We start from the raw sequence: 27,471 nt of genomic DNA on the forward strand, positions 1-27,471 counted from the left end.
TAAAAAAGAAGACGCAAAGAGTCAAACTTTGGGATCTTTGAGTTTCAGATGAAAGTCTCATCAACAAAATGCCCACAGGTGACAAGCGCACACCTTATTAGTTGATTCTCTGCCCCTCAGGGTTTGTCCTCCACATCAGAGCGTTCCCAACGCCGTTCTAATCAATAAGGAGACATTTATATCTCAGTTTGTGTGACCCAGAAAGTGAACATTTTAAAAGTAATTAGACTCTTCTTGCCTTGGGTATTAAGAGATGAAATGGGACAGTTAGCTTCTGAAAATGGAAGCGAGTGAGTGGCAGTGACCCCGAGAGCCTGTCAAAAATCAGGATCACTGTTAGACTTTTAATAAGCTCCTGAAAAATAACAGTTGTGGTACAAAGTGAAAATGTTCTGCCACAGTTAAATACCTCTCGAAGTCCTGTACTTTTTGAACCGTGACGCCCGTCCTTCACATAGCAGTCAAAGCCACAGAACTGAGGTTCTTTGCCAGATTGGTCTGCCGCCTGTCTCGCCTCGCTCTCCTGGCGCTTTACTGCCAACACATTACCACAGCTCCCTGGCAGAGCTGCCGGCTTTGGTTGGCACCCTGGTATCAGTGAAGTCCATCCCTGGGCATAAAGTAGGGAACAAAAGCAGGCTTTGCTGGAGCGTGCCAGGGCCTCACTATTAATAGGACTTGATATCCCACTGAGCACAAAATCTGAATTTCCTTTGAATCTTCACATCATGGGAGTTGGAGACCAGAACATTACCGTAGACTTTTGTAAAAAATAAAAAATGATAGGAATATGGCCTGTGGGTCTGGAAGGCATGCAAAGACACAGATGCCTTCACTGGCATGGCTGTAAGAGCCATGCTGTATAGTCAGAGACTCATTACAGAGGGATCATAAACCTATAAGTACAGTAAATATGTTCACAAATTAACTACATTAAAATGATTGCATCAATCATGTATGAATGCGGATTGAGCACACAATTTAAAGTATTGAGACCACATATGCGCCTTGACCTTAACAGTGCATGGTTACTTGAAAAGTGATTGGAGTTCAAAATACACCCTGGCGGGACAAACTATTATCACTGTTACAAAGTTTCGAGCAAACAAATGACGTGCATTCAAGTAAAACATTTAAAGGCCTACTGAAATGAGATTTTCTTATTTAAACGGGGATAGCAGGTCCGTTCTATGTGTCATACTTGATCATTTTGTGATATTGCCATATTTTTGCTGAAAGGATTTAGTAGAGAACATCGACGATAAAGTTTGCAACTTTTGGTTGCTGATAAAAAAGCCTTGCCTGTACCGGAAGTAGCGTGACGTCACAGGTTGTGGAGCTCCTCACATCTGCACATTGTTTACAATCATGGCCACCAGCAGCGAGAGCGATTCGGACCGAGAAAGCGACGATTACCCCATTAATTTGAGCGAGGATGAAAGATTTGTGGATGAGGAAAGTGAGAGTGAAGGATTAGAGGGCAGTGGAAGCGATTCAGATAGGGAAGATGATGTGAGAGGCAGGTGGCACCTGATATTCAGCTGGGAATGACTAAAACAGTAAATAAACACAAGACATACAGTATATATACTCTATTAGCCACAACACAACCAGGCTTGTATTTAATATGCCACAAATTAATCCTGCATAACAAACACCTCCCCCCTCCCGTCCATATAACCCGCCAATACAAATCAAACACCCGCACAACACACTCAATCCCACAGCCCAAAGTACCAAAGTTCATCCAGCACATATATTTCCCCAAAGTTACGTACGTGACATGCACATAGCGGCACGCACGTACGGGCAAGCGATCAAATGTTTGGAAGCCGCAGCTGCGTACTTACGGTAGCGCGTATCCAACTCAAAGTCCTCCTGGTAAGAGTCTCTGTTGTCCCAGTTCTACACAGGCCAATGGTAAAGCTTGACTGTCATATTTCGGGAATGTAAACAATGAAACACCGGCTACGTGTTTGTGTTGCTGCAGCCGGCCGCTAATACACCGCTTCCCACCTACAGCTTTTTTCTTTGCTGTCTTCATTGTTCATTAAACAAATTGCAAAAGATTCACCAACACAGATGTCCAGAATACGGTGGAATTTTGCGATGAAAACAGACGACTTAATAGCTGGCCACAATGGTGTCCCAAAATGTCCGCTACAACCCGTGACGTCACGCGCAAACGTAATCATTTACTGACCTTTTTATAATAAAATATTTGTGAATTAGTATATACAACAGTTTTGTAATATGTAATTAATTAATTCAGTCATTATTAATATACTTAGATGAACAATATATCTTATTTTCAATAAGGTTGAAAGTATTTCTCATAATTCTTCTTCTTTGTACTTTGTAAGCACTATTCATTTGAACAACCTCTTAAACTGGATCATATCAGTACAATGTTTAACTTCTTTACTTAATCCATTCCATCATTTAATTCCACATCATTTTAGCTGTTTGCAATTTTACCAAATCATCGAACTTTAATATTTTTGACTCAATAAATAAAGTGTTTGTATGTTCTCTATATCCAACATTATGTATCAGTCTAATTAATTTTTTTTGTAACACGGTTACATTTCCCCACATTTCTGCACAATAACTCAGATATGGTAATACTATAGTAGCGAGCAGTAGAGAATGTGAAGTGATTTGTTAAACCAAATATTGTGTGTTTTTTCCATATACAACAACCTATCTGAACTCGATAAGAGAATCGATAAGGAATCGGTTCGATAAGAGGATTCGATAATAGGCTCGAACTCGATAATTTCTTATCAAACATCATCCCTATGTGGGCCGGTACATCGGATTTTTAGGAACACTAATACAAAACCTCACAATAATGTCTGATTGAATGCTAAAAACGTTATGACAGACCGCCTTAAAAAAACGGAATAGAATTTTCAATTTTTTTACTGAATGAGACACCCAGAATGTACACGACAATAAAGAATGTGCAAAACAACCCCACACCATAATTCCTCCTCCACCAAATTTCACACTCGGCACAATGCAGTCCGAAATGTACCGTTCTCCTGGCAACCTCCCAACCTCTGATCCCTCTCTGTCAGTTTACGTGACCTACCACTTTGTGGCTGAGTTGCTGTTGTTCCCAAACTCTTCCATTTTTTTATAGTAAAGCCGACAGTTGACTTTGGAATATTTAGGAGCGAGTAAATTTCACCACTGGATTTGTTGCACAGGTGGCATCCTATGACAGTTCCACGCTGGAAATCACTGAGCTCCTGAGAGCGGCCCATTCTTTCACAAATGTTTTTAGAAACAGTCCTAATGGTAGTTTTTAAACAGACAATATTACTCAACATAAATAAATTTTAAAATGCACAGTTAATGTATGTGATCGTTACCGTTATCTGCCAAATCCCACTCATTTAAAACCCTGATCAGAACAGTCCCAGCAGTAACGTGGTTTCACTGTGCATTTGGGAAGTACGTGGGAAAGACTGGCTATGACAGCACCAACGGGCATGTCAGAACCCACAAGTTCTGGGAACACCAATATCTCCCACCTACACGTTCCATTTATTCGCTGCAACCGCACATATACATCATCTGGTGCCACGTGAAAGACCGCTGGCTGCATGGAATGACAGCTGCAACCCGAGAAAGAGCTAAATTCCACAAAAAAATGTGCCAAAAGTTCATTTGATCTTCTCTTTTTTTCGGTGGGTTGCACCAAGGTTCGAGGTGCTGGCTAACTATTGAATAATAGTTTTGTGTCTGTGGCTGAAAAGAAAAGTCTGCGGAGGCGGCAGATTTCTTGATGCACCTCGAGCTAAACAAGCAACAGTAGCACAGACGGAGAAGGTGAAATAGGCATAGGTGAAAGGAACATACAAGTACACAAAGTGTGAAGAGTGCAGTTAATGACTAGCATCATGCTACTTTGCACTTATGCATTTGCAAAGTTTTAAGAATGTTCCAAGTAGTAAACTTTCCATGGTAGTTAATGGAAATGGGAATATATTGAAATGTACTCGAATCATCCAATCCAATCCCCTTTATTTATACAGCGCTATTAACAACATAACTGTTTCCAGAGTGCTGCTCATAAAAAGAAACAATAAAAAAGTAATTGAAATACAGGCATTTGTAATAAAACTAATCAATAAAATATAATAAAACAATAAAAGACAAATTCATAAAATAGAATAAAACAATAAAAGACAAATCAATAAAATAGAATAAAACAATAAAAAACAAAGAGGACCACAAAACTCACGCCGATTTAAAAGCCGGAGAATAAAAGTGGGTTTTAAGCTGAGACTTAAACGTTCAACTGTTAAATGAGTAAATGTGTTGGGGCATAAATGAATGTTTAAGATGGACAAACACTTTTTAAGCATGAAATCAATCATCAATCAATCGATCAAAGTTTACTTGTATAGTCCTAAATCACGAGTGTCTCAAAGGGCTGCACAAGCCACAACGACATCCTCGGCTCAGATCCCACATCAGGGCAAGAAAAAACTCAAACCCAATGGGATGACAATGAGAAACCCCCCCCCCCCCCCCGGGCGACCGGTGCAATGGACATCGAGTGGATCTAGCATTATATTGTGAGAGCCCAGTCCATAGTGGATCTAGTTAATAGTGTGAGAGTCCAGTCCATAGTGGGGCCAGCAGGAGATCATCTTGAGTGGAGACAAGTCAGCAGCGCAGAGACGTCCCCATCTGATGCACAGATGAGTGGTCCACCCTGGGTCCCAACTTTGGACAGCTATCGCGTCATCTGTGGTCACATAATCTGTGCCCCCCCCTCTCCTTCGTGGACAGGGGGGCAGAGCAGAAAAGAGACGGCAGATCAACTGGTCTAAAAGGGGGGTCTATTTAAAGGCTGGGGTATACAAATGAGTTAAGATGGGACTTAAATGCTTCTACTGAGGTAGCATCTCTAACTGTTACCGGGAGGGCATTCCAGAGTACTGGAGCCCGAATAGAAAACGCTCTATAGCCCGCAGACTTTTTTGGGGCTCTGGGAATGACTAATAAGCCGGAGTTCTTAGAACACAGATTTCTTGCCAGGACATATGGTACAATATAATCAGCCAGATAAGATGGAGCTAGACCGTGTAGTATTTGATACTTAAGTAGTAAAACCTTAAAGTCGCATCTTAAGTGCACAGGAAGCCAGTGCAGGTGAGCCAGTATAGGCGTAATATGATCAAACTAAAATAACAACATAAACATGAAGAATGTTGACAACTGAGCAGCACAAATTGCACCACTAAAGGAAGCCTTTGGGATGTTTTCTTCTGTAATTATGATAAATGATTACTATTATTAGTTATAATAAATTAAAGCAGTACAGTAATTTGACATTACGCTTTTAGTTTGTGCTTTTACTGCCATCTACAGTAGTGTCTACTTTTAAATTTGTGCTGTATAAAATGAATAATACATCAACGCATTATTCGTATTCCATTATTCCTTAAAACATTGACAGCAACTAAATCATAAAAGAACAAGTTGATGTTATTGAGCCTCAAAATATTGTAACATTTGGCGAAACTTTCTGAAAAAGCTGCTGCGAATTAAGGCATTATAGAAGGACAGTTTTTGTTTTTTTCTTTTAATGGTCCAGGTGTCAATGGCCCCGTTTACACTGCACACCAAATCTGATTTTTTTTTCCCTAAAGTGACACAGATTTGGGCTCCAAAGTGCTTCAAATCTAATCTTTTCGCATCAGATCCAGGCCACATCAGTAGGTAGTCCAAATCCGATTGGAATCTGATCTTTTCAAATGTGACTTCAGTCTAAACGCAATGCAACGCGTATGTGACTATTTTGGCAGCTTTGGACGAGCTACGTCACTCGTCAGCCGAAGCAAATATTTCATCACAACATCCGTTTTTTGTGAGCAAAGTCTATTTAAGACAACAGAATTCTCCGTGCATCACTTGTCAATAGTGAAAAAATTATAGGCTGTATGTAATTATGAATATATATTTTAATTCCGAAGAAATGCGTACTAGGTCGTGTTGCACCGGCGGACGGAGGGGGGAGGGGGTCTTAAACGGTGGCATTGTGTGTGTGGACAAGGATAAGGTTAGGTGGGATATAGCCTGGATAACCTTAGCCAGCTTAGTGTAGAAGGGGCCTTTTAGATCCATGCTGATGTCTGTGCCTCCTCTACTTAACAGCCATAAAAAGATTAGAGTCCTGCCAAATATATTACACTATATACATCCATTCATGCACTATATTACTTAACATTTTTTTCATTAAAAAAAAACCCAACTTCCTTTGTTTTCACTTTAGCGAACTGCGCATGCAAGTGACGTCGAGGCCACATTGGAGCCACATGCGTGTTTACACGGAAGTTGTTATGTGTGCAGGAAAGAGTTGACGGCACAGAACCACAAGGAGGCAGCAAAGCTCTATGTATTTATTATATATATTTCAATATATATAATATTAACCATAAATAATATCACCAAACAATACTATAAATTAAACAGGGGGAAATGGAGTGTGACTAGATCCAAGGTGTGTGTGTGACAATGTGTGTAAATATTGTTGTGTATTACCGTGATGTGTTGGGCGAGAGGAGAGACAAAGCAGGAAGGCAGTCCGTGGGCAGGCAGAGAGTCGGGGGCTATGCGGGGCGAAGAAGGTCCGTGCCCATGTGAGGGGTCGAGATCCAAGGGTGCAGCCAGAGAACCAGAGAGGACTAACGAGGAAGACGAGACGCACAGCTCGTCACGCAGGAATGGGGATTTAGGTACCAACAGAAGATTACGTTCTGGCCCAGATCCTTGGGTCCACTGGTCTTTATACTGCTCGCCCTCATCAGACCCAGGTGTGCAGATTGCTGATGGACTGACAATATGACCTGGTCCCTAAAAAGAGCTCAGCAGCGCATGCACTTTTTGCGTCGGATGAAAAAAGCACAGCTCCCTCCCCCCGTTCTCACCACATTCTACAGAGGCACTATAGAGAGCCTACTGACCAACTGTATCTCTGTCTGGACTGGAGATTGCAGTGCCTCAGACTGGAAGTCTCTGCAGAGAGTGGCGAGGACGGCGGAAAAGATCATCAGGACTCCTCTTCCTCCTATCCAGGAAATCGCAAAAAGCCGCTGCCTGACCAGGGCTCAGAAAATCTGCAGAGACTCCTCCCACCCCCACCAAGGACTGTTTTCACTGCTGGACTCTAGAAAGAGGTTCCGCAGCCTCCGTAGCAGAACTTTGAGGTTCTGTAACAGCTTCTTCCCTCAGGCCATAAGACTCTTGAGCGCGTCATAATAATACCCTCAATTCCTCCCAAAAATGGATTAACTCGCTGGAATATAAAGACAATATAAAAGATCTGGGCAAATTAAGGCCCGGGGACCACATGCGGCCCGTTGAGCTTTTCAATCTGGCCCGCCGGACATTCCCAAATATATTTTTTAGATCTTTAAGATGGAAACTATAGCTGCCATTATGATGTGCAGTGATGTTTTCTAATGACCGTAATTCTTCAACTATACAAAGTATTTCAATGGTTGGAACCTGCGCTTATGGATGATATACTAGTTACTATGGTAATCTAATTAGTTACTATGGTAATCTAATTAGTTACTATGGTAATCTACGTCACAGCAGCTCAGACGAGGCACCAAACAGTGTGGGCGGGAAGTGTTTCCACAAGCGCGGAAGGAGATTTTCACAACAAAGTTCTAAAGCTGAGTGATATATAGAATAGAATAGAATAGAATAGAATAGAATAGAATAGAATAGAATAGAAAGTACTTTATTGATCCCTGGGGGAAATTCAGCAAATATCAGAGATATGAACATACATAACATAACATAAACTTTTTTTGTATAGCGCTTTTCATACACAAGGCAGACTCAAAGTGTTTCACAGACAACAAAGTGAAATGAAAGAAAATAAAATCAAAATTAAAATGCAGACAATAAAAATAAAAACATTGCAGACCTTAAAGTTAAAAGATTAAAGTCTTCAGTCTAGTTTTAAAAGTAGTCAAGAGTTGGGGAAAGTCTGACATCTTCAGGAAGTTTATTCCAGCTATTTGTTGCATAGTGACTGAATGATGATCTCCCTTGATTTGAGTTTACTCTTGGAACCGCTAACAGATTGGTCTCAGAAGATCTTAGTGATCTAGAGGGCTTATATAGTGGGAGCATATCAGTGATATACTTCGGCCCTAGACCATGTAGTGATTTATATGTGAGCAGGAGGATTTTGAAATCAATTATCTGATGTACAGGGAGCCAATGTAAGGATTTAAGAATTGGTGTAATGTGCTAACATTTTTTGGTCTTTGTCAGAACTCTAGCAGCAGCGTTCTGAACAAGCTGTAGCTGCCTGACAGTTTTTTTGGGAAGACCTGCAAGGAGACCATTACAATAGTCTAGCCTACTGGTAATAAAGGCATGTACACATTTTTCAAAGTCTTAGATATGATATATATATATAATATGAGATTGTAGGTGGGTTTATTTTGTACCCTCCGCGTTCATATTTCATGTTTCACTTGATTGTAAAATATGTCGATCGAAAGGGGGTGTGACTTTCATATTTTGTCAATATTCAGTATTTTATCCTTCATAGAAACATTTAAAATTCCATTACGTTTTTTAAGGCGGTCTGTCATAACGTTTTTAGCAGTCAATCAGACATTATTGTGAGGTTTTGTATTAGTGTTCCTAAAAATAGATATACCGGCCCCCAGACACGTTTTTTTCTCTAAATGTGGCCCCCGAGTCAAAATAATTGCCCAGGCCTGCGATATAACATACATCCATAAACGTGGATGCATATGAAAAAGTGCAATATATTTATCTGTACACTCATCTATATATTTATATCTGCACATTATTGCTATTTTATCCTGCACTACAATGAGCTAATGCAACGAAACTTTGTTCTTATCCGTACTGTAAAGTTCAAATTTGAAGGACAATAAAAAGGAAGCCCAAGTCTAAAGGAGATGGAGCTGATCTGACGTGGGTGTGTCCCCGAGGTGCGCTCCGAGGGGCTCAATGCAGAATGTGCAGTGGCATGTGCTTGCGCCGTAACAGGAGTCTGATAAAAATCACATTTTATTTGCAGTGTAAACAGTCAGATGGAAAAAATCTGATTAAAAAAAAATCTGATCTGGGCCACCTAGGCCTGCAACGTAAAGGTAGTCCTTTTGTGGTGTAAAAGTAACTGTATTAGTAACTGTATCCTGAGCCTGGCAGCAAAACAAACCATTTGTTCCCTTATTCAAATAAAAAAAAGTTGAGGAGTCCTGAGAAAAGTGTTGCTTTGGCGGGATCCTCCCTAATCTTCTTCAGAACTGCAATGGTTTACAAGCTTGCAATTTCGCTTTTATGACTTCATAACGGCAGCCACAGCTGCCGCCTCTATCTGCTCAAATGGCGCTAATCGGTGCCCTCGTTTTTTTGTTTTTTTTGAGTTACCACAGTAGCATCAGTTTGACGCTTGACAAAATGGATTTGCCGAATGACATATCTCTTTTGCTGTGGGTGCCTGTTGTAGCTTGGAATGGGCACCAAAACCCGGTTCTGTAATAGCACCGGTGCTAATTTACACAGTAGTAACTGGACAAAAAAAAGAAGAAGCTATTGATGCCTTATTCCAGTGAATGCAGATTCATCAACCTGCAACAAATAGTGTAAATTCCGGACTATAAGCTGCTACTTTTTTCCTACAGTTTAAACTGCGCTGCTTATAAAACGGTGCAGCTAATTTATAGATTTTTCTTCCCTAAAGGCTATAATGTTTTGATTGCAACAAATATTTTTCAACCGACACTGAAAAGGTGTGTTATTGTTTGTGCTATCACGCCCTCTTTTGAACTAGTTTGCTCACTTCAGGTGCACACATTTAGTGAATTGAACCGGAAGTACAAGTGCCATTCTGTCTTCTAGTCGCCCGTAGCTTTTCTACTCGTATGGATTCATCATTCATCACTCCGAGCAAAGTTTGTAAGTTTTACGATGCAACTAAAACCATTCATACTTACTGAAGCGTAATGTACTCAAGCTAGCGTTGTTAGCATTTGCTAATATACTAAGTGTTTTGTTACAGTCTTGTTAATTCACCAAAACGTCACAGAGGACTTCCATCCCATCCATTTTCTACTGCTTGTCCCTTTCGGGGTCGCGGGGTGTGCTGGAGCCTATCTCAGTTGCATTAGGGCGGTAGGATTAGCTTATTAGAGAGCTCGCTTCCGCAGCTAATGGGTCCATGACGATGACTTCTGTTTTGTTTGATCAGTATACTAACATCATAATACAGTCATCACACAAGTTAATCATCAGAGTATATACATTGAATTATTTACATTATTTACAATCGGGGGTGTGGGATGTGGAGGGGGGGGGGGGGTTAGGTTTGGTTTATATCAGCACTTCAGTCATCAACAATTGCATCATCAGAGAAATGGACATTGGAACAGTGTAGGTCTGACTTGGTAGGATATGTACAGCAAGTAGTGCACATAGAGAGAGAGAGAGATCAGAAAGCATAATAACAAGTATCTACATTTGATTATTTACATTTGATTATTTACAATCCGGGGAGGAGGGATTCGGAAGGTGGAGGGTGTTAGTTTAGGGTTGAAGTTGCCTGGATGTGCTCTTTTAGTGCGGTTTTGAAGGAGGATAGAGATGCCCTTTCTTTTACACCTGTTGGGAGTGCTGTGGAAAGCTAACTCTCCACTTAGCTAAACAGACTCAAAAACTCCACGGTGACATCTTGGTGAATTTCCTGAGGGATTTGTGAAACTGAAACAAAACAAAAATAATGCCATTATAAGGTAATAATACGAATTAAGGCTAACGACACTAGATTGAATACATTACGAAAGCGCATACAAATGTGCATGAAAAACACTCTTACAGACATCACCCGTTGGACGGTTTAGTAAGTGTAAACAGTTTTAATTATATTGTAAAAAGGACAAACATTGCATTGAGTGTTGAATGAAGAATCCATACGAGTAAAATAGCTATGAACGATTAGAAGACGCAACAACAACAACTTGTTGAAAGTACTAAAAACAAAGTATTGTATTGTATGCTTACTATGGTATATTATTTATTTATTACAAGGAACAAGGAAATTGGATAAAATTGCTATGGTATGAAAAGGGGTAGGATTAAATAAGCTCATCTTTTTCCTACTCCTTTTCGGACTTGCTGTAATGAAACAATTGGAAATGTGTGATGCAGTACATCAGGGCTCACCAACCTTTTTGAAACCAAGAGCTACTTCTTGGGTACTGATTAATGCGAAGGGCTACCAGTTTGATACACACTTAAATAAATTGCCAGAAATAGCCAATTGGCTCAATTTACCTTTAACTCTATGTTATTGTTAATAATTAATGATATTTACACTTAATTGAACGGTTTAAAAGAGGAGAAAACACGAAAAAAATGACAATTAAATTTTGAAACATAGTTTATCTTCAATTTCGACTCTTTAAAATTCAAAATTCAACCAAAAAAAGAAGAGAAAAACTAGCTAATTTTTGAAAAAAAAAATTAGAAAAAATTAGAAAAATAATTTATGGAACATCATTAGTAATTTAATTTTAGAATTTTGATGACATGTTTTAAATAGGTTAAAATCCAATCTGCACTTTGTTAGAATATATAACAAATTGGACCAAGCTATGTTTCTAACAAAGACAAATCATTATTTCTTCTAGATTTTCCAGAACAAAATTTTTAAAAGAAATTCAAAAGACTTTGAAATAAGATTTAAATTTGATTCTACAGATTTTCTAGATTTGCCAGAATAATTTTTTTGAATTTTAATCATAATAAGTTTGAAGAAATATTTCACAGATATTCTTCGTCGAAAAAACAGAAGCTAAAATGAAGAATTAAATTAAAATGTATTTATTATTATTTACAATAAAAAAATTTTTTTTACTTGAACATTGATTTAAATTGTCAGGAAAGAAGAGGGAGGAATTTAAAAGGTAAAAAGGTATATGTGTTTAAAAATCATAAAATAATTTTTAAGGTTGTATTTTTTCTCTAAAATTGTCTTTCTGAAAGTTATAAGAAGCAAAGTAAAAAAATGAATGAATTAATTTAAACAAGTGAAGACCAAGTCTTTAAAATATTTTCTTGGATTTTCAAATTCTATTTGAGTTTTGTCTCTCTTAGAATTAAAAATGTTGGGCAAAGCGAGACCAGCTTGCTAGTAAATAAATACAATTTAAAAAATAGAGGCAGCTCACTGGTAAGTGCTGCTATTTGAGCTATTTTTAGAACAGGCCAGCGGGCTACTCATCTGGTCCTTACGGGCTACCTGGTGCCCGCGGGCACCGCGTTGGTGACCCCTGCAGTACATTGTATCGTATGCATGTTCCAAATAAACTGAAACTGAAATTAACTGAACTAAATGGAAGGACACTGCAGCAACTTCAGTGAGCATTTTTTTTTTTTTGTGGGTCTTTTTATTGTTATTATGGCCGTCAGCGAAGAAAAAGCAATTCATTCGCTGCTCCTTCTTATAAGCCACAGGGCTCAAAGTGTAGGAAAAAGTAGCTGCTTATAGTCTGGAATGTCCTGCTTTCCTCTACCCTCTGTGTTCCTTCTCTGCCCACATCCCTTACACCAGTGTTTTTCAACCACTGTGCACACTAGTGTATCATGAGATATTGTCTTGTGTGCCGTGGGAGATAATGTAATTTCACCTAATTGGGTTAAAAATATTTATTGCAAACCAGTAATTATAATCCGCAAATGTGCCGTTGTTGAGTGTCTGAGCTGTTTAGAGCTTGGCAGAGTAACCGTGTAATACTATTACATATCAGTAGGTGGCAGCAGGTAGCTAATTGCTCTGTGGAAGTCGGGAACATGGTTTGTCAAGATCACAATATGCAGACGACAGCGGGAGGCAGTGTGCAGGTAAAAAGGTATCTTACGCTTAAACCAAAAATAAACAAAAGGCCAGTGCCACTAAGAAAAGGCATTGAAGCTTAGGCATGGCTATGCAAAACGAAACTAAAACTGAACTGGCTGCAAAGTAAACAAAAACAGAATGCTGGACGACAGCAAAGACTTACAGCGTGCGGAGCAGCAGACGGCGTCCTCAAAGTACATCCGTACATGACATGACAATCAAGACCAAAATAGTAGCGCGAGACAAGAACTAAAACACTACACACAGGAAAACACCAAAAAACCTCCAAATAAGTCACGGCGTGATGTGACAGTACACCTACTTTGAGACAAGAGCTATAGTGATGAATGGTTTGATATGGTTTGAATTCATATCCAACAATTGCGAGAACGACTTTTTATTGTCAGAATCGGCTGCTGAGTTTAATTTGTTAATGTTTTCTGCTGGATGAAAAAAAAGTGCCTTGGCTCAAAAAAGGTGGAAAAACACTGCCTTACACAGACGTGTGCTCCTTTGTCAAACTGGCCCGCAACCAACCCTTATTCACCTTATCTCATCCCTCTGCAGCAAACAGTGCGTCCCACCTTCTTCGCCAGGAAGTTCGAAGCCAGCGTGAACCAGGAGATAGTCAACCATCTGGACGCCTACCTGTTTGGACCGTTTCCAACAGGAACACCGGGCCTAAACTCTTACTGGGAAAACGCGTACGACGAGCCAGATGGTGTGGCCAGTCTGTCTGACACACAGCTCACCTACTACCATTCCTTCGCAAGATTGGGCTTGGCCCGCGCGGCTGCCTCGCTGCAGGGCAACCCGATGGATCACAGCTGCAGGTAAGATTTTCGCAGACACACGCACACACCATTGAACACACACAGGTCTATTGATGTAAATCTGTTGGATACGGTGGTTGTAAATTGCAGTGGTGCTGAACTGCACCGCATCATGGGTTTTTCACACTAGGCCGGGTGTGTCCAAAACCTTACACCAAGGGACACATACAGACGAATTGAAGTATAGGGACCACTTTATTGATTTTGTACATGCTACAACTAATCCAATGTAGGACAATATATGCTAAGCGAACTGAACAAAACATGCACATGTTTGCTTTTCAGTAAATGTGAAGAAGATAAATTAGAATATGCAAAGGTTCAATACAAAGATGCTTTAGGCCTAAAAATGCCCCCTAATTGTCCCTTAACTGGTTTGCTTCTCCCATTACATTGAGTTGTTTTATGTCTATAGTGCAGGGGTCGGCAACCCAAAATGTTGAAAGAGCCATATTGGACCAAAAATATTTTTAAAAAAAATCTGTTCGGAACCGCAAAAAATGAAAAGCCTAGAAGTGTTAAAATGAAGGCAACACATGATGTAAGTGTCTATATTATGGATGCAAAACATCTTTAAAAGTGCAATACATGTTCATAACATGGTCACTACTGCCTAGTTTCTCTTGTTATATTCTTATTTTTGCTGTTATATTTTTATTGTTATTGTTGCTTTTTATTTGTATTGTTATTGTTATATTTTCTATTGTATTTCCATTTAAACACCCAATTTTTTATTTTTACTTTTTAAATGTATTCTCAATTCTGTACACTGCTTCTGAAATTTTTATTTTTTCTGAGGGAACTCTCCTGAAGGAATCAATAAAGTACTATCTATCTATCTATCTATCTATCTATCTATCTATCTATCTATCTATCTATCTATCTATCTATCTATCTATCTATCTATCTATCTATCTATCCATCATCCATCCATCCATCCATCCATCCATCCATCCATCCATCCATCCATCCATCCATCCATCTATCTATCTATCTATCTATCTATCTATCTATCTATCTATCTATCTATCTATCTATATATCTATCTATCTATCTATCTATCTATCTATCTATCTATCTATCTATCTTAGCTATATTAGCCTACTATCAAAATTACTTTAAAAGTCTTAAATAAGTGTTATGATGAAGGCAACACATGATGTAAGTGTCTATATTAGCTATATTAGCCTACTATCAAAAGCTGACGCTAATCTTCGTTGACAGAAATGCTGTATTTACATTTTTATTCTACACATTTTTGCAACATTGGAAGTCATTAGTAAAATGGAGGCTTCTCAGAGGGTTAGATAACTCCTTGAAATGACTGTCTTAGAATGGACAAAGGTATAGATGTGTGTGTCCAAGTTTAAGGAAACAGCAGGCTGTCTTCTTTCAATAGATTTATTACAATCTTTGTAAGCTGGGTAATGTTTGCTGTGGTCTGGAACAACATGGCACACAAACAACTATGAGAAATGCAGCCAATATTACATACAGATAATGTGTCATGCAAATATACATTAAATACATAGAGGACATGAGTAAAGGAAATTAAATGAGCTGAAATATACCTACAAACGAGGCATAATGATGCAATATGTACTGTACATGCATTTAGCCTAAATAGCATGTTAGCATTGATTAGCTTGCAGTCATGGATTGACAAAATATGCCTGATAAGCACTCCAGCAAATCAATAAAATCAACAAAGCTCACTTTTGTGCATTCACGCACAGCATAAAACATTTGGTGGACAAAATGAGACAAGGGAGGAGTGGCATAAAACACATCTTTATGTGGCAGCATCAGAGAAAGTTGTACATGTAAACAAACTATGATGAGTTCAAGGATTGCTGAAATTAGTAGGACAAAACGGTGCTTGCCAAATACTCTTATCAGTGAAGCATGTATAACATAAACAGTGGGATTTCTAACAAATAGGAAGGTTTGTGACGTGTTTGTTCTCCTACAGAAAATATATTAAGACAAAAATTTTTTTTTTTTCTTCATCCTTTTACATTTTCACACATCTCTGAAAGAGGTCCAGGTTGCTGACCCCCGCTATAGTGGAAGGCGTCGACTGTCATTAATTACTAGAAAAAAGACTGATCACTTCTATTTAATGGCATGACCTTTTTGCACACGTAAAATATACAGTAGTCACAGGTGAGTTAGCTATCTGTGGGTTTCATTGTTTGATCATTCTGAGTCTCAGTATTTTATTATTATTATAAAATGCATCAGCTATCTAGGGCTGCAGCTCTCGGTTATGTTGGTAATTGAGTAATCTATCGATGAATGTGTGGGGGGAAAAAACACTTTCTAGCATCAATGCATATTTTAGAGAATATAGTGGGAAATAAACAAGGATTCAAATGAAAGATTTTTACAATAGGACCATCACTATATATCAGGGGTCACCAACGCGGTGCCCGCGGGCACCAGGTAGCCCGTAAGGACCAGATGAGTAGCCCGCTGGCCTGTTCAGAAAATAGCTCAAATAGCAGCATTTACCAGTGATCTGCCTCTATTTTTTAAATTGTATTTATTTACTAGCAAGCTGGTCTCGTTTTGCTCGACATTTTTAATTCTAAGAGAGACAAAACTCAAATAGAATTTGAAAATCCAAGAAAATATGTTAAAGACTTGGTCTTCACTAACTGACAAAGAAACATATAACAGATTTGGTGTCCAGTTCAAAGTGCAAAATGATTTATTTAAAAATTTGAGAGTTGACTTTTGTATTTTACATGAGTTATTTGTACAAACATTGTGCAAAGTAATTCATGATTTGTTAAAAAATGTTAGTGGCTCGCTAGTTAAAATGGGATATTGTGATTTCACAAGACTGTCTTAGAAGTGATCATTTGAAAATGTTCAATTTGAAAAATGTGCACTTAGAGAAAATATAAAAATAAAGTGTTGCATATTGATATTTATCTGTTTCTATATATATTTATTGTGAGAAATCATTAAGATGATCAGTGTTTCCACAAAGATAAATATCATTAATTATTAATAATAACATAGAGTTAAAGGTAAATTGAGCAAATTGGATATTTCTGGCAATTTATTTAAGTGTGTATCAAATTGGTAGCCCTTCGCATTAATCAGTATCAACTTTATTTATAAATTTAACACAGGGGTAGCCAAAGTGCTGTACAATGGGCAGGTTAAAAATAATACGAGAACCGAGCAAACACACCACAACACAAACAGAACACGATAAAAAATAAATAAATACAATATAAAAAACATTAAAACATAAAAACAGGTTCACAGCAGGTGTATTATGTATACCCAAGAAGTAGCTCTTGGTTTCAAAAAGGTTGGTGACCCCTGCTATATATGACTTTTATTTCAAATAAATTGTACGTAAAAACCTATGTGTTGCCTAAAACCAGGCAATTATATAATAAATAAATAACCAAACTGTACATATATATATATATATATATATATATATATATATATATATATATATATATATATATATATATATATATATATATATATATATACACTACCGTTCAAAAGTTTGGGGTCACCCAAAAAATTTTGTGGAATAGCCTTCATTTCTAAGAACAAGAATAGACTGTCGAGTTTCAGATGAAAGTTCTCTTTTTCTGGCCATTTTGAGCGTTTAATTGACCCCACAAATGTGATGCTCCAGAAACTCAATCTGCTCAAAGGAAGGTCAGTTTTGTAGCTTCTGTAATGAGCTAAACTGTTTTCAGATGTGTGAACATGATTGCACAAGGGTTTTCTAATTATCAATTAGCCTTCTGAGCCAATGAGCAAACACATTGTACCATTAGAACACTGGAGTGATAGTTGCTGGAAATGGGCCTCTATACACCTATGTAGATATTGCACCAAAAACCAGACATTTGCAGCTAGAATAGTCATTTACCACATCAGCAATATATAGAGTGTATTTCTTTAAAGTTAAGACTACCGTAATTTCCGGACTATAAGCCGCACCTGACTATAAGCCGCACCAGCTAAATTTAGGGAAAAATACAGATTGCTCCATATACAAGCCGCACCCGAGTATAAGCCGCAGGGTTTTGATGTGTAATTAGCGTAGTATATAGGGCTTCCTGCTACCACGGAGGGGATTGTCGGGACAGAGATGACTGTTTGGGAATGCAAAGCGTCCCATTTATTACCAATAAATCTTTCAATCATTCAATCAAACTTTCACATCTTTGACATGGCAAACAGCATTCGTGCAGACTACAAATAATACAACGGTGCAAAGTAATACAAAGTGCTCGCCTGTACGTTATCAAAATAACCAGCCTACCGGTATATGAAAAGTCAGTCTTTAATCATTGTGTCATCGTCTTCCTCCTGCGTACTAAAACCACCGAAATCCTCTTCGTCGGTGTCGGAGAAGAACAGGCCGTAAATAAGCCGCACCTTTGTATAAGCCGCAGGGACCAGAACGAGGGGAAAAAGTAGCGGCTTATAGTCCGAAAATTACGGTAGTTTAAAGTTATCTTCATTGAAAAGTACAGTGCTTTTCTTTCAAAAATAAGGACATTTCAATGTGACCCCAAACTTTTGAACGGTAGTGTATATATATATATATATATATATATATATATATATATATATATATATATATATATATATATATATATATATATACTCTCTGATAAAGTAACATCGACTGAGTATTTAACACAAGTTGTTAGCAATAACATATTAACTGTAGACATGTCCTCACATGCGTTTATAAATAAAACATTTGTTATGCAAGTCAAACATACAAGATGGCGTTGGCTACCATAATAGACTTTTATATTGTTTCTACCTGTTTGCTGCTCTTAAATATGCAGGATGCTTTCTGGCAATGTGATGTATTATCGATGCAGTGCTATTGAGAAATGCCAGCCCTGTCTGACAGTGCAAACATTTCACAACAATGTCTGTCTGTTTCACGTTTATATCATCATCTCTGGGCTCTTTGCTCTCTTTCCACCTCCCTGTTGATTTTCTTTGAGCCATATATTGGCGTTCCGCTGTGGACAAGAATGAATCATTATGTGTGTGCAGTGAACTCCGTTGACATTACCGTTGCACACCACATACAGTACAATCAAAACTGTTCGTGCCTGTTTTTGTATCTCTATGTGTGGGATCAGATTAAAACTGTCTGAACCGGAAAATAGCTTACAAATAACTAATAAACTTGGGTTGTACGGTATACCGGTATTAGTATAGTACCGCGATACTAATGAATCATATTCGGTACTATACCGCCTCTAAAAAGTACCGGTCCCACCCCCGTCGTCGTCACATTATGTCATTGCTGTTTTACAAGCAGACGAGCATGTTCGGCAGCACACAATTAAGGAGTACTTACAAGCAGACACAGTGTGTAGACAGAAAAGGGAGAACGGACACATTTTGGCTTAAAAACTAACGATAAAGGTGAAGTTATAACACTGAAACGCCCTCAGGAAGAGGTGCTTTAAGACATGGCTAGCTAGATAGCGGCTAACGTCCATCCGCCGTCAGCAGTGTATTAGCTACTTCAAAATAGCTAAACCTCGCCTCCATGGTGACGAATAAAGTAAGTTTCTTACAAGTATCATCCCTGCAAGACGAGGAATAGCTAAACATGCTTCTCTACACACCGTAGCTCAACGGTGTCACAATGTAAACAAACGCCACCTAACATTCACTGTAATGATACCAAGTACAGGAGCGTATCTAGTCGATACTACTATAATTACATAGATATTTTTTGGCTTGACAACATCTTCTTTCGTTTAAAAAAAAGTAATATTATGTTTATAAACTCAGGAAATATGTCCCTGGACACATGAGGACTTTGAATATGACCAATGTATAATCCTGTAACTACTTGGTATCAGATTGATACACAAATTTGTGGTATCATCCAAAACTAATGTAAAGTATCAAACAACAGAAGAATAAGTGATTATTACTTTTTAACAAAAGATAGAACATGTTGAAACAGAAAATACGCATATATTAACAGTAAATGAACAGGTATATTAATCATACATTTTCTACCACTTGTCCTTAATAATGTTGACAAAATAATAGAATAATAAATGACACAATATGTTACTGTATACGTCAGCAGACTAAATTAGGAGCCTTTGTTTCTTTACTTACTACTAAAAGACAAGTTGTCTTGTATGTTCACTATTAAATTTAAGGACAAACTTGCAATAAGAGACATATGCTAATGTACCCTAAGATTTGTTGTTAAAATAAAGCCAATAATGCAATTTTTTTGTGGTCCCCTTTATTTAGGAAAGTACCGAAATACATTTTGGTATCGGGACAACAGTATAACAAATAAACAATTGTTGGTAAAAGCTGTATGTTAGAAGCAGCTCATCTTGTGGAAATGTTTACATGTTGTAGGTGTACCTAATAATGTGGCCACAATGTGCACATTCAGTTGTGTATTTAAAGGCCTACTTAAAGCCACTACTACCGACCACGCAGTCTGATAGTTTATATATCAATGATGAAATCTTAACATTGAAACACATGCCAATACGGCCGGGTTAACTTATAAAGTGCAATTTTAAAATTCCCGCCACACTTGCGGTTGAAAAACTCCTTTGGATATGATTTATGCGCGTGACGTCACAAAATCCATCGGGTGATGGGTTGGACCCCATCACCCGATACAAAAACCTCTTGTTTTCTTCTACAAAATTCCACAGTATTCTGGACATCTGTGTTGGTGAATCTTTTGCAATTTGTTTAATGAACAATGGAGGCTGCAAAGAAGAACGTTGTAGGTGGGATCGATCGGTGTATTAGCGGCTAAGTACAATACTTACAGCAACACAACAAGGACTACTTACTACGCCTAGCCGATGCTTGCCGCCAAACCCACGGATGAAGTCCTTCGTCGCGCCGTCGATCGCTGGAACGCAGGTGAGCACGGCTATTGATGGGAAGATGAGGGCTGGCTGGCGTAGGTGGAGCGCTAATGTTTTTATCATAGTTCTGTGAGGTCCGGTTGCTAAGTTGCTAAATTAGCCTTAGCGTTGTTGGCAACAGCATTGTTAAGCCTTACCAGGCTGAGAATTTTTAACCGTGTAGTTACATGTACATAGTTTAATAGTATTGTTGATCTTCTGTCTATCCTTCCAGTCAGGGGTTTATTTATTTTGTTTCTATCTTCATTTGAGAACGATGCTATCACGTTAGCTCAGTAGCTAAGTGTGTCACCGATGTATTGTCGCGGAGATAAAAGTCACTTTAAATGTCCATTTTGCGTGCTCGACTCTCATTTTCAAGAGGATATAGTATCCGAGGTGGTTTAAAATACAAATCCGTGATCCACAATAGAAAAAGGAGAGAGTGTGGAATCCAATGAGCCGGCTTGTACCTAAGTTACGGTCAGAGCGAAAAAAGATACGTCCATCACTGCCTCTCTAGTCCTTCACTGTAACGTTCCTCATCTACGAATCTTTCATCCTCGCTCAAATTAATGGGGTAATCGTCGCTTTGTCGCTCCGAATCTCTCTCGCTCCATTGTAAACAAAGGAAAATTGTGAGGAATATTACCTCCTGTGACGTCACGCTACTTCCGGTACAGGCAAGGCTTTTTTTTATCAGCGAGCAAAAGTTGCGAACTTTATCGTCGATTTTCTCTACTAAATCCTTTCAGCACAAATATGGCGAAATGATCAAGTATGACACATAGAATGGATCTGCTATTCCCGTTTACATAAAAAAAATTAATTTCAGTAGGCCTTTAAACTCTCAAACCAAATCTCCGTCAGTGTGGGAAGCCACTGTCTAACCCAATGGTTCTGCTCAGAGCAATGAAAGCGTGCCTCACTCAGCCATTACATTACTGGAGGACATGTCTGCATTCCCAAAGAAGGTTTTTTTTGTTATGAAAAGAAAAAAAAACGTGTTGAATAAACAATTGAAAGATTTTGGCTTCATGCACTTCATTAAGCGTCTCCGCAACATATTGTGCTGAATAACATCTGGTCTCGAGCATTTTCGGATTAGCTTCCCTTTAGTTTATTTATGCGGTGATGAAACCCACATGCAAAGTGATTAAACAGTAACAAATTAAAAACAGAATGCGGAGGTGTAAAATGGCAATTTCAATATGCCTGACAGAGAAAACGCATCCGACGTCAAAACAAAAGAGAAAGGGAAAGTAACACCTTTGTCGCATTGCAACATTAACATGAGATCTTGCATATGCTAGTGACTTCTCGCCTCTGTGTGGAAAATTCAAAGAAACTTAATTGGGGCACAACATCGAGAGAAACTGTTTGAACAACATAAAAAGACACAGTTGCATCTGATCTGCAGTTGGGATTTATCCCAACTGCCAGTGCATATTTGACTCAGCAACTCTTCAATTTTTTTTTTTTTAGCTCTTTAAGTGAAGCATCACTTGCTGTTGTAAAGTCAAAAGCCTGTCAGTTGAAATGGTTTTCTCCCTGACTCGGTATGACAGCATGTCCAGTGTCATTGCTCGCTCTCTCCCCTGTTGCATTGTGGGCATTTTGTAACGTCCCAGAGGTAAAGCTAACTACTGAGAGGAGGCATCCTTCCATCTGTCAAACTTTTAAAACATCCATCATCCGCTACTAGTCATGTAGTGCCTCAGGTAAAACGGTGGGCTGGATCAGTGTTTTTCAACCACACTAGTGTACCGTGAGATATTGTCTGGTGTGCCGTGGGAGATGATGTCATTTCACCTACCGTAATTTCCGGACTATAAGCCGCTACTTTTTCCCCTCGTTCTGGTCCCTGCGGCTTATACAACGGTGCGGCTTATATACGGCCTGTTCTTCTCCGACACCGACGAAGAGGATTTCGGTGGTTTTAGTACGCAGGAGGAAGACGATGACACAATGATTAAAGACTGACTTTTCATATACCGGTAGGCTGGTTATTTTGATAACGTACAGGCGAGCACTTTGTATTACTTTGCACCGTTGTATTATTTGTACTCTGCACGAATGCTGTTCGCCGTGTCAAAGATGTGAAAGTTTGATTGAATGATTGAAAGATTTATTGTTAATAAATGGGACGCTTTGCGTTCCCAAACAGTCATCTCTGTCCCGACAATCCCCTCCGTGGTAGCAGGAACCCCTATATACTACGGTAATTACACATCAAAACCCTGCGGCTTATAGTCGGGTGCGGCTTATATATGGAGCAATCTGTATTTTCCCCTAAATTTAGCTGGTGCGTCTTATAGTCAGGTGCGGCTTATAGCCCGGAAATTACGGTAATTGGGTTAAAAATATTTCTTGCAAACCAGTACCGTATTTTTCGGAGTATAAGTCGCTCCGGAGTATAAATCGCACCGGCCGAAAATGCATAATAAAGAAGGAAAAAAACATATAAGTCGCATTTTTGGGGGGAAATTTATTTGATAAAACCCAACACCAAGAATAGACATTTGAAAGGCAATTTAAAATAAATAAAGAATAGTGAACAACAGGCTGAATAAGTGTACGTTATATGACGCATAAATAACCAACTGAGAACGTGCCTGGTATGTTAACGTAACATATTATGGTAAAAGTCATTCAAATAACTATAACATATAGAACATGCTATACGTTTACCAAACAATCTGTCACTCCTAATCGCTAAATCCGATGAAATCTTATATGTCTACTCTCTTACGTGAATGAGCTAAATAATATTATTTGATATTTTACGGTAACATGTTAATAATTTCACACATAAGTCGCTCCTGAGTATAAGTCGCACTCCCGGCCAAACTATGAAAAAAGCTGCGACTTATAGTCTGAAAAATACGGTAATTATAGTCCGCAAATGTGCCGTCATTAAGTGTCCGTGCTGTCTAACCGTGTAAAACTCTTCCATATCAGTAGGTGGCAGCAGGTAGCTAATTGCTTCGTGGATGTCGGGAACATGGTTTGTCGTGATCACAATATACAGACGACAGCGGGAGGTATCTAATGCATAAACCAAAAATAAACAAAAGGCGAGTGCCGCTAAGAAAAGGCATTGAAGCTTAGGGATGGCTATGCAAAACGAAACTAAAACTGAACTGGCTGCAAAGTAAACAAAAACAGAATGCTGGACGAGAGCAAAGACTTACAGCGTGTGGAGCAACAGACGGCGTCCACAAAGCACATTTGTACATGACATGACAATCAACAACAAAATAGGAAACACCACACACAGGAAAACACCAAAAAACTCAAAATAAGTCACGGCGTGATGTGACAGGTGGTGACAGTACACCTACTCTGAGACAAGAGCTATAGTGATGCATGGTTGGTTATGGTTTGAATTCATATCCAACAATTGCGAGAATGACTTTTTACTATCAATATCGGCTGCTGAGTTTAATTGTTTCTATGTTTTCTGCTAGTGGTGTGCCTCGGGGTTTTTCCAATGAACAAAATGCGCCTTGTCTCAAAAAAGTTAGAAAAACACTGGGCTAGATGACATCAAGGAAAAGGTGCAAAGATGCTCGCCACATTATAGGTACAACTGTACAGTCTTAATGAGATCCAATACAATAACTGTTCTTTATAAAAACATACTTGATCACACAATTAGTTTTACAATAAATGTTTATTAATAATGTTGTAATTGTTTGTAGGGTAGAAATATATTGCATTCGACCCTTTCTTGTAACTAATTCCAACAACAATTCCCGCTTGAAATAAATTTGGGCCACACTAATAGATTTGTGTTCGCCCTTGCTCATAAATTCAGTACATTATAATCAGAGTGATCTGTGAAAACATTATAGTTTGCGGTTTTAACTCTGTACAGTAGATAGTATTCTCAGGGCATTCAATAGATCGCAACTGGGCTGTTTGGTTTGTCTTAGACCCTGTCTACATTAAGCCGGATAACTTATTAAACGAATAATTATTTAGCCTCAGCCCCGTTTCGGCCACACTAAATCATTGTTTAAGGTTCCCCTCCTTGGATAGTTTTTTTACACGGGTAAGTGCGCCGTCTCTTTCTTGAATCTCCGGCTCTTTGTACGGACTCATTGATCGTTTACAAACTGAGTTCGTAGAGGACGTGACGCCAGAAAGACCGCGCCCCACACAGGAAGTGACATCAGAAAGAACGCTCCACAGCCAGCTTCATAATAAAGCGGTTTGGTAACTTGAAGCTAACCACTGGAAATATGAAGGCGAGTCATCCAGACATGCCCGTGTTTCTCCTTCCGTCTGTACAGACGCTTGTGGAAATCATTCATGAATACCTTAAGAGAAAGCGATTGCAGCTATTTGGGATACAACACATCTCAGATGGCAAGAGAACTTTCGAAAGTCCAGGTCATCTGTGATTCTACTTACCGAAAAACTTTGTCCAATTGTCGAAGGAGAGACAACGAAAATGCGGGCTTTCGTGGATGTGATAAAAAAAAGCTAGCATGTGTTTTGTATTACCAGGGAAGATTAGGGAAAACGACAAATGCTTTTAGACTGGCAAAGCAGACTGTATCAGTTATTGTCCGCCATGTATGTCGTGGACTCAACGTCTAGGTCCAGAATATATAAAGTCATCAAAAACGAATGGACAATGAAGGTGAAGGCAAAAGAGTGAGGAGTGTCCTGACCAGATATCTAGATCCCTAGTTTGATTAATGTAAAATGTTCTTTAACACATTGTTTACTTCCAAGGGTACAAAAAAGATTAATTTATGATGTCTCAAGTGTGATTCACTACAATAGCGCCCCACAGCACACTGGATTCCAGTTAATTGAAATACCACAACACTGGATATTGTTCAGATAAGGTAAATTTAAGAACTTGCACACAAAGCAACACTGGAGGTGACTATGACGTGCACATTTTCCGCGCATGCGTACTAGGTCGTGTTGCGGAGGGGGCGGAGAGGGTCTTAAACGACCATTGTGTGTGTGTGGACAAGGATAAGGTTAGGTGGGATTTACCCTGAATAACCTTAGTTAGAAGGGGCCTAAGAAGACGGTCCGCCTCTCTAGATCTGACCAATCTAAGTCTAAGACTAGATCTGACCAATCTAAATATATGAGCTTGAACTGATGAAAACTACTTGGATGAGAGGCGAAACGTCTTCTCAGACAAACTAAAAGGTCAAGTTGCGATGGATTGAATGCTTTGAGAATACAATGACCTGGATGAATGAGAACCTCCATAGAGAGTAGATACAATTGCATTTCTGCTTCTTAACACACCTCATGGCATGGCCCCACATGACAGTTTGTACTTATGTTTATTATTTTCCCTGGGTTTGGTGTTCCTTCCTGTTCAGTAAAGGTAATAATCGATTTTTAGATGCATCGCAATTCGAACATGGACGATGCATATAAATGCATCGATGCATCTAAATAAAATAATGCAGACAGTTCTAAAATGTGGCTGACCGCAGTGAGCCACCTCACCAAGTGATCCGACCAGCTCCTTTATAATAAGGCTCTTGGGGACGGCGTGGCTTGGTTGGGAAAGCGGCCGTGCCAGCAACCTGAGGGTTCCTGGTTCGATCCCTAGCTTCTACCACCCTAGTCACGTCCGTTGTGTCCTTGAGCAAGACACTTCACCCTTGCTCCAGATGGGTCGTTGTTAGCACCTTGCATGGCAGCTCCCGCCATCAGTGTGCGAATGTGTGTGTGGATGTGGAAATAGCGTCAAAGCGCTTTGAGTGCCTTGAAGGTGGAAAAGCACTATAAAAGTATAACCCATTTACCATTTATGTTCCAGTTTTGCACACATTTTCATTAATTTAATAAATCAATTTAACGGTTTATTATTTCAAATGAAATGTTTTTCAAAGTTGCAAGTGATAAATGCTTATTTAGTGAAACGAAAAGAAATGTAAAACCGTGTCAATAAACATGAATTAAAGATGCATTAATAATAGATTTGTATTCGAATCATCGCCGTGAATCGTTATCAAATCGTGAGGTGCCCAAAGATTCCCACTTATACTGTCCAGTGCACTTATTTTTCTCCCACATCCTGTTTTGGCTTGCCTTGCAGCGGCTTTACCCCTATTTCTCGTCACCTGTTCCTGGTTGTCACTTAGCAGGCTCACCTGTCCCTGATTGCCAATCAGGAGTGTTGTTAAAGTATGTTGCATTCTATGTGTAGATACTGTTCATGTGTGTTTTCACTTTTTGTCTTTCCTTGACGCTGTATCGATCCGTTGTGGTGAAGAGGGAGCTGAGCCGGAAGGCAAAGCTCTCAATTTACCGGTCGATCTACGTTCCCATCCTCACCTATGGTCATGAGCTTTGGGTTATGACCGAAAGGACAAGATCACGGGTACAAGCGGCCGAAATGAGTTTCCTCCGCCGGGTGGCGGGGCTCACCCTTAGAGATAGGGTGAGAAGCTCTGCCATCTGGGGGGAGCTCAAAGTAAAGCCCCTGCTCCTCCACATAGAGATGAGCCAGATGAGGTGGTTTGGGCATCTGGTCAGGATGCCAACCGAACGCCTCCCTAGGAGGTGTTTAGGGCACGTCCAACCGGTAGGAGGCCACGGGGAGGACCCAGGACACGTTGGGAAGACTATGTCTCCCGGCTGGCCTGGGAACGCCTCGGGATCCCCGGGAGGAGCTGGACGAAGTGGCTGGGGAGAGGAAAGTCAACTTAGGCTGCTTCCCCCGCGACCCGACCTCGGATAAGCGGAAGAAGATGCATTGATGGATGGATCGGTCTTCCCTTGACAAGTTTTGACTCAGTGCTGGTCGCGCTGC

The 27,471-nt window shown here is 39.3% G+C and overlaps 1 protein-coding gene across 1 annotated transcript in view; it reads left to right on the plus strand.

The window, feature by feature from the left end:
- Window positions 1-27,471, plus strand: part of xylt1 (xylosyltransferase I) — a 295,672-nt gene that overhangs the window by 202,178 nt on the left and 66,023 nt on the right. The window contains exon 8 of the mRNA XM_062032690.1: window positions 13,484-13,749. Within this exon, the coding sequence (XP_061888674.1) occupies window positions 13,484-13,749 (266 nt within the window). The remainder of the gene's footprint in view (window positions 1-13,483; window positions 13,750-27,471) is intronic.

This window comes from Entelurus aequoreus, linkage group LG22 (genome assembly GCF_033978785.1).
Source record: "Entelurus aequoreus isolate RoL-2023_Sb linkage group LG22, RoL_Eaeq_v1.1, whole genome shotgun sequence".
Lineage (NCBI taxonomy): Eukaryota > Metazoa > Chordata > Actinopteri > Syngnathiformes > Syngnathidae > Entelurus > Entelurus aequoreus.